Source organism: Peromyscus eremicus, chromosome 14 (genome assembly GCF_949786415.1).
Source record: "Peromyscus eremicus chromosome 14, PerEre_H2_v1, whole genome shotgun sequence".
Classification (NCBI taxonomy): domain Eukaryota; kingdom Metazoa; phylum Chordata; class Mammalia; order Rodentia; family Cricetidae; genus Peromyscus; species Peromyscus eremicus.
Genome location: NC_081430.1, coordinates 82,151,238 through 82,159,509, shown reverse-complemented (window position 1 = coordinate 82,159,509; position 8,272 = coordinate 82,151,238). Strand labels below are relative to the sequence as shown.

Below are 8,272 nucleotides of genomic sequence, written 5' to 3'. Positions count from 1 at the left end.
AAACCACAGCAAAATTAGATTTAAAAAAAAAAAAGATGCTTAGCAATATTGTTAAGAAAGAATCTGGGAGATACAGGGGATAAAAAGAAATGCGCCATCACAGAATAGACTCCTCAAACCCCTCGGTACCATAGCAACCGCCAGATCCTCTGGAGTCCGCGCATCTCGCGTCGTCATGGACACGGTTGCCACGGCGACACTGGGGAGCCGACCGGCCCCGCCCTGCACTGCAGCTGCGCGGCGGCGGCCGTTGCGGGAGCGCGCTGCTGTAGGCGCTGAGCAGAGCTGTCTCCAACCGGCCTCCAGCCTTCCGCGCCTCCGTGCGGCCTCGGTCCCCGGTGCTCGCCAGCTGCCGCCGCCGCCGGACCTGAGTACCGCCTCTCCCCGCATCTTCTAAGCCCCGGCTTCGCGCGACCCTACATCCCCCGAGCCTGCCACCGGCCGGCCGGGGAGCGGCGGGAGGAGCTGCCACGCCCCGTGACCGCACCCGGCCGTCTCCAGCCCGGAGCCCACCGCCTCCCATCAGCCTTGCTTCCCTCCCTCCTCCACGCGGTGACGCCGCGCACAGCTGCAGCCAGCCCCCGCCTGCTGGAACCAAAGAGGTCGACATTCGAGTGGTAGGCGGAGTGACCCGAGGCTCCCCGGACACTGACTTTGGGATCCGCAAGGGACCAGACAGGACTCTGGTGTCATTTGGTAACTGTGGTTGCTTGAAGCTTGGTCGCCCCTTGGCCTACCCACGGGAGGGAGGCATGTTGTATTGTTCCAGGTCCTGTAGCACTGTGAGCCTCTCCACGCGGTGTTTGTAGAACTGGCACCCTTAATAGTTGGGCGAAATGGCTATGACGCTACTGGAAGACTGGTGCAGGGGAATGGACGTGAACTCTCAGAGAGCTCTGCTGGTCTGGGGGATCCCTGTGAACTGTGATGAGGCTGAAATCGAAGAGACTCTCCAAGCTGCGATGCCCCAGGTGTCCTATCGAGTACTGGGGAGAATGTTCTGGAGGGAAGAAAACGCGAAAGCGGCCTTGTTAGAGCTCACCGGGGCAGTGGATTACTCCCTGATCCCTAGAGAGATGCCAGGCAAAGGAGGGCTCTGGAAAGTGATGTTTAAGCCCCCCACTTCCGATGCTGAGTTTTTGGAAAGGCTGCACCTCTTTCTAGCTAGGGAAGGGTGGACCGTGCAAGATGTTGCTCGTGTGCTTGGGTTTCAGAACCCTGCTCCCGCTCCAGGCCCAGAAATGCCAGCGGAGATGCTCAACTATATTTTAGATAATGTTATTCAACCGCTTGTTGAATCCATATGGTATAAGAAGCTGACGCTGTTCTCTGGGAAGGACATTCCCGGGCCTGGCGAAGAGACCTTTGATTCCTGGCTGGAGCACTCGAATGATGTCATAGAAGAATGGCAGGTATCTGATATAGAAAAGAGACGGCGGCTGATGGAGAGTTTGAGAGGCCCGGCTGCTGATGTCATCCGCATCCTCAAGACCAACAACCCTGCCATAACCACCGCAGAATGCCTGAAGGCTCTTGAGCAGGTGTTTGGGAGCGTGGAGAGCTCTAGAGATACGCAGGTCAGGTTTCTGAACACTTACCAGAACCCGGGAGAAAAGTTGTCTTCTTACGTCATTCGTCTGGAGCCTCTGCTGCAAAAGGTAGTGGAAAAGGGGGCCATTGATAAAGAAAATGTAAACCAGGCTCGCCTGGAGCAGGTCATCGCCGGGGCCAACCACAGTGGGGCCATCCGGAGGCAATTGTGGCTGACCGGGGCTGCGGAAAGACCCGCACCCAACCTCTTCCAGTTGCTGGTGCAGATTCGCGAGGAGGAAGCCAAAGAGGAGGAGGAGGAGGCCGAGGCCGCCCTCTTGCAGCTAGGCCTGGACGGGCACATCTGAGTCCCTGGGTTGGGTTGGCTGCTTTTGTTATCCCTGTGCGGTTTTACAAGCCTGCCTCTCATAGTAAAGACCTAGCCTCCCGATTTTGTTTTGTTTTGTTTTCTAAGGGATGGGATCGGGGAGTCGGGCCTGCGTGTTCGTGTAGCAGTCACGGAACTGTGTGATGGGCTAGAGCTGCAGCAGCAGAGGTAGGTCATGCGGCCTAAAGCAAACGCTTGCTGAAAGCCCTCCTGGTGACATCTTTGGCAGTTGTGAAAAATGTGAAGCTGTGAGTGACACTTTCTGTCAAGATGATTGTGAACTTGAAAGTTCAGATGCTTAGTGCAAGCCTGCCTCACAGGCTGTACGGTACAAACTGTTATATTTGTTACTAATATTGTGGATAGTTTGGCTGTACATTGTTCCTAATTTATATAGATGGAAAGAATGTGAATCTATTCGATGATATTACTCATCTTGAAAATTCAGATTTCTAATTTCTCGTGGCTCAACATCAGAATCAGTTTACCTGCAAAGTATTCTAAGACTAAAAATGGCCTGTTAGAAAAATGCGCTTTTATGGAGCTGCACAATCGACTTCTCATGGTGTAAGATACAGATATAAACCATAGCGGGAATTGCCATGAACAAGCTACATTTCCCCCACTTGAAATATTTGTCATTTAATTATTGGTCATGTTGATGCTAAGTGTCCTAAATTTGAAGTTATCAAATAGATGTACACAAATAAAAATTTGAAAATTCTCATCTTGGTTTTCCTGACATGTATAAAAATTTTCAGTGTAATTCAGCTCTGTACATTTTCCTCTTACAGGGATTTTTGTTCATGTCAAAAAAAAAAAAAAATCTAACCCCCGTGCCAGGAGCTTAAATTGCAACATCATCTACACATTCTCTGCTGCTGGTTCCTTGCTTGGTTGTTTTGTTTCTTTTTCACAGCCCCACTCTGTAGCTCAGGCTGGCCTGGATTTCACTCTGTAGCCCAGGCTGGCCTCAAACTTGTGGCAATCCTCCTGCCCTCAGCCTCCACGGTGCCAGGATTACAGGTATGAGCCACCACGCCCAGCTCTTTCTTTTAGATAGAGTCTCACTATGTAGCACAGGCTAGTCTTGAACTCGTGGTCTTCCTGCTCTTCCTCCTGGGTGCTGGGATCACAAGCATGCACCGCCACATCCAGTTTTCGAGATACCTTTTAGTGGGTTCAGTTTTCACATGACTTCTTCATGGCAAATGATAATGGGTGAAGAAATAAAAATATATTTCTATGGCATTTGAAAAATTTGAAATGGGACTTAGGTTTTCTAGCAACCTTTCTTCATTTTGTGACTTAACACCTTGTTTCAGTGAAGAAATATGGCCGAGTCACACATGTGCAGTCATTTTATACCAGGATGAGAAAAAGGAAAGGCTTAAAACATGTTTACTTGGCTGTCTCTCGAGAGCCTGTGACTGCAGATGCCCAGCCCTGAGCTCCTGCAGAAATCTGGAAGAGCCGTGAAGCATTCTCTCAGGGTTTAAGATTGGAGCTGGTGTGACAATATAAACCACATGACTGTCTGTCCCTGAGGCTCCGCTTCGTGGAGGTGGGGGGGTGGCTAACCTGGGCAGAGAATGGGGTGACAGGGCTGGTGCCATTTGTTACTTGTGAATATTAATTTGTGAATACTAATATTGGTATGTGTTTTTCCAGAATTTTTCTCTTTAAGATACTGTGTGTATGTATGTGGCTGTGCATGTCATGGTAAGCGTGTGGAAGTCAGAGGACAACTTGCAGGAATCCATTATCTCCTTCTACCATGTGGGTCCCTCGACCTAAGATTCTGTTTCCTAAACTTTTATGCATGCACACACACTTTGCTATCATGTGCTAACCAACCACACTCCCAACTCCTCCACTTAGATATACATCCTTAAGCACAAATATGAGTCCTGCACATTTCATGTTGTCAGCATCCTTGGTTTCTCAGAGGGACACGGGACACTTTTTGTGTGTGGGCACGTACATGTGGAGGGCATAGGACAACTTGTAGGAGTCTGTTCTCTCTTTCCACCATGTGGGTTCGAGGGATAAGACTCAGGTTGGCATCCTTGATGGTGAGTGCGTTTACCTGCTGTGCCATCTCACCAGCCCACATCGTCCTGCCAACGGGCCCTCAATTCAACGGTTGCTACATCGTTTTCTTCAGTAGCAAGAATTGAATCTAAGGTCTCATGCGTGCTGGTCAAGCACTCTACCACAATGCCACAGCCCCATCCGTTTTTTGTTTTGTTTTGTTTTAAATAAAGTTTCACATTGTATAGAAGAAGCAAGCTGTCCTGCAAACTGTCCTCTCTGTCACTGGATTATAGGCTTGTGCCACTATGCTTAACCTATACTTTCCTTTTATAGCTGAAGAATTGACTACATTCTATGAAGAGAGGTATTTTTACTATTATACATAACAGCTGTGCATATCCACATGTGCACACACCCATACTTATACAATAAAGTACAGTCAGGATCAGATGCCTGGTCTATATAGTGAGTTCTGAGACACTCAGGACTACACACTGAGACGTTGTTCAGAAAACAGTTAAGTGTCCCCCCCGTCCCCCCCCCCCCCTCCCCCGCCATGTCTCTCTCCTCCCTGGCCCTGTCACCACATGTTATACAAAAGCTGAATTGCTTCAAAAAAATCAAACATCATGGGAGTCACTCTATGTTAACTAAAACATAATAACCAAAGGGCTTTTTTTTTTTTTATAAAATAACATGATTTATTACTATTTTAAAACAAGTTTCACAAAATAACATTCAGAAACTCAATATTACTAAATAATTTAACACACAATAAGTTTAGTCATAAAGTCATGCTATAAAAGTCCTGTGTATAAAAGATTATTACCAAGGCATTAACAGATGTTCAACTGTCCTTCAGAATGATGCTCCTGGCCATTCAGGGCAACCTGGGAGAAGCAGCTGGACGGTGTTGTCTTCTGCTCTTCATTCCCCAGCCGTTGACAGGGGTGGTCCCGCTGGGCAACAGCGTCGCTGGGCGACAGCGTCACAGTGATCTTCCACAGGGTCTCCCGATGATGGAGAAGCTAAGCTCCCACCCATGTAATGTAGCCAACACCAAAATGAATTTTAAAAATCTAGATATGGGCTGGGCGTAGTGGTGCGTGCACACCTTTAACTCCAGCACTGGCAGAGGCAGGCCGATCTGAGTTCAAGGGCAGCCTGGACTACAAAGTGAGTTCCAGGACAGCCAGGGAAACCCTGCTTCCAAAAAAAAAAAAAAAAAAAAAAAAAAATCTAACTATGGAAAGAAAACACCCATAGTTTCTATTTGAATAGGAATGCTATTTTACACCCTCCCAGAGGGATGACCCTGGACACAGAAACCCAAACAGGAAAAGGCAGGAAACCCTAACTGACCATGCAGACAGACAGCAATTTCAGCTGAGTGGGCAAGGACTGAAGCCTGAGTCTGAACACCTGTGTGCAGGCTAGGTAGTGCTCCACCTCCCCTTTGGAAGTCGTTTCCACCATCAGCCACACTCATAATTTTAAAGTGCAAATCTACTAAAAAAATAGTTTACTCTCTCTACCTCCTTGCTAAATTTGTTAGAGCATAATTTAGTTGTCTCTCTAATCTGCCCAATATGGGAAATTAATGAGAATCTAATTAAAATTTCTCCACATGGCTGGGCGGTGGTGGCCCACGCCTTTGATCCCAGCGTTCTAGAGGCAGAGCCAGGAGGATCTCTGTGAGTTCGAGGCCAGCCTGGGTTACAGAGTGAGATCCAGGACAGGCACCAAAACTACACAGAGAAACTCTAGGGGGGGGGGGGATTATATTCTCCATGTGTCAAATGAACCAATTTGTATCAGGCTAGAAGTCTAGTTTTTCCTTTTAGTTTCCTTTCTTACAACTAATAATGAATAAAAGGAGGGGATAGATACATAAACAGGGAATTCCAAAAGTAACCCTAGGTTTTAAAATTTCACTTTTTACTTCTATGGGACGGGTGAGTGTGTCACACTCAAGATAAAGGAAAGTGGTCAAGTCAGCTGTCAGAAACAGTTCCAGCTCTGCCGTCCCAGATCTTCATCGCTCAGACTCATCGTCAGCCACACACAGAGCACGTGTGTCCCAGGCTGACTGTGGCCAAGGGCAGCTTGCAATCTGGTTTTCTCCCTTTACTGCTGCTTTACTGTCCACGCCTCAGTGAACTATGGACTACAACCTCAGTCAGAGACCATGACTCCTGAGACACTTCCCTCTACCCTCCCACCATTTTTTAAAGTAAATGATTCAATCCAAACTTCCTGGGCTGGCCATCCGCTTTCTCGTGTTAACCGTAAGAAAAACCCAGGTAAAAGATTTCAGTTCTGCTTTCCAGGTCACCAGCTCTCAGCCAAGGACAGATCTGGTCCTCGCTGTTCCTTACTTTGCTTTCAGACCACTGGGAAAGGTATCAGAACAAACACCTATTCAACAAGACATTTCCACCCTAGAGCCACATGGAGGGCAGCTCTAGGAAGCATGCCAAGCTACTGGCCAGTTAGGAACAGCATCCCTGTGACCACAGTTGGACTGGAAGTCTGCACCAGTAATTCCCAGGCATGAGCAATTGAACACAATGCTTTCTGGATTAAAAGACTGACACAGTCTGCAAAAACTTGTGCAGAAGATACATTTCCAAAGTATATTCCAGATGTTAAGCTTTAGAGACAAAACAATCCATCATAATCTGGACTTTGCTGACAGTGAGAGGGACAGGCTAAATCCCATCACTGTCCTAAGATGAGCAGGGACACATGACTGAAGTTGAAATCTTCCAGATAGAAGTTGGAGCATCCAGGCCCGAGTTCCAAAGACTGTGGAACATGGAATTAAGCACTGCACAAAGGGCGACACTATAAATCATCTCCAGCCATGGTGGTAAAAGATGTGACTTTCTCACAATAATTCTGACTAGAGAGCTACAGTGAACAGAGCCTAGACAGGAATGCTGGAACAAGAAACCCTGGTTCTTATCTAGGGGATAATTTGGTTGTCCCTGCATCCCCTTGCTTCAGGGGACAGTGGGCGATGTTTGAAGACATCTTTTGTCATCGTAACTGGAGAGGAGGAGCTACTGGTATCTAGGGATGGGAGACAAGGCTGTGGCAAAATGGCCTATGATATCCAGCCCACAACAGTGAGGTATGCAGTCCAGAATGTCACCAGTGCCGATACTGAGGACCGCACAGCACGAGCCTTCCAAGGCCTAGTTAGCTCAGAATTAAGAAATACAAAAAGTAGCCGGGAGGTGGTGGCGCACGCCTTTAATCTCAGCACTCGGGAGGCAGAGGCAGGCAGATCTCTGTGAGTTCGAGGCTAGCCTGGACTACAGAGTGAGTTCCAGGAAAGGCGCAAAGCTACACAGAGAAACCCTGTCTTGAAAAATCAGAAAAAAACAAAAACCAAACAAACAAAAAAAAAGAAATACAAAAAGTAGAATTCTGACCTACCAACACCATGACTGGGAACAGTTAAACTGCTGGGCAGATTCCAGCACTCTGCCATTTTTCATAAGAACAGCAGAAGTTCCCGTGAATGCAGAAGTGGTCCAGTCTCCAATCTGAATGGCACAAGCCGAATGCATCCCATGTCAACTACATTTTCAGCAGATGAAGATAACTTAAGGAATAACCCGAGAGGCTAGCCTTGACTTTTTCATAGATCTAGCCTTCCATCCCATTTCCTAACTGAGTGCCTTTGGTTTCATCTTCAGAGACAGAGATTCATCAAAACCATTCCAATATTGGTGGGTAAGAGCCAAAAATGATTTTTGTGTGAAATGGACACAGAAAAGCACCTTTCATATCTCTGAGAACCACCATTGATTAGAAGACATTAAGAAATGGGGAAAGGGGTTTCCCATTTACAGAATTTGGAAAAACAAACACACACGGTAAGTCATTTCACAGATCCAGTACGAAGCCATCCTCTTCCCATACTCACTCCCAGGGGGTCTTTCAGGAAGTACAGCCATACACAGTAACAGGGCTTGCTTTGTGCAAACGACAGGTAACAACAGTGTTCCCTCTCAGCATCTGGGCCTTCTGCATCACCAAGGAGAATGAAGTCTCACCCCTGTGGCTCACAATAGAAATGCCAATGGTTTTGAATGTTTGAGCCCGGCAGGGTAAAGTTTCTTCCCATCAGAAAAGCTTAAAAGAAGCGTATAAGGGTTGGACTAGATCTTCTCTTTAAAAATGTATCATTTCACGTGTATGAGTGTTTTGCCTCCATGTATGTCAGGGTAATGTGTGTGCCTGGTGCCCTGGGAGGCCAAAAAGGGCGTCGGATCCCCTGGTGTTCCGGGCGGTTGTGAACCTCCA

At 47.5% G+C, this 8,272-nt stretch overlaps 1 protein-coding gene across 1 annotated transcript; it reads left to right on the top strand.

The window, feature by feature from the left end:
- Window positions 1-207: 207 nt before the first annotated feature.
- Pnma1 (PNMA family member 1) lies at window positions 208-1,981 on the top strand. Its single transcript, XM_059279073.1, has one exon. It carries the CDS (start codon window positions 837-839, stop codon window positions 1,896-1,898), a length of 1,062 nt encoding a protein of 353 aa, XP_059135056.1. The 5' UTR covers window positions 208-836; the 3' UTR covers window positions 1,899-1,981.
- Window positions 1,982-8,272: the final 6,291 nt, after the last annotated feature.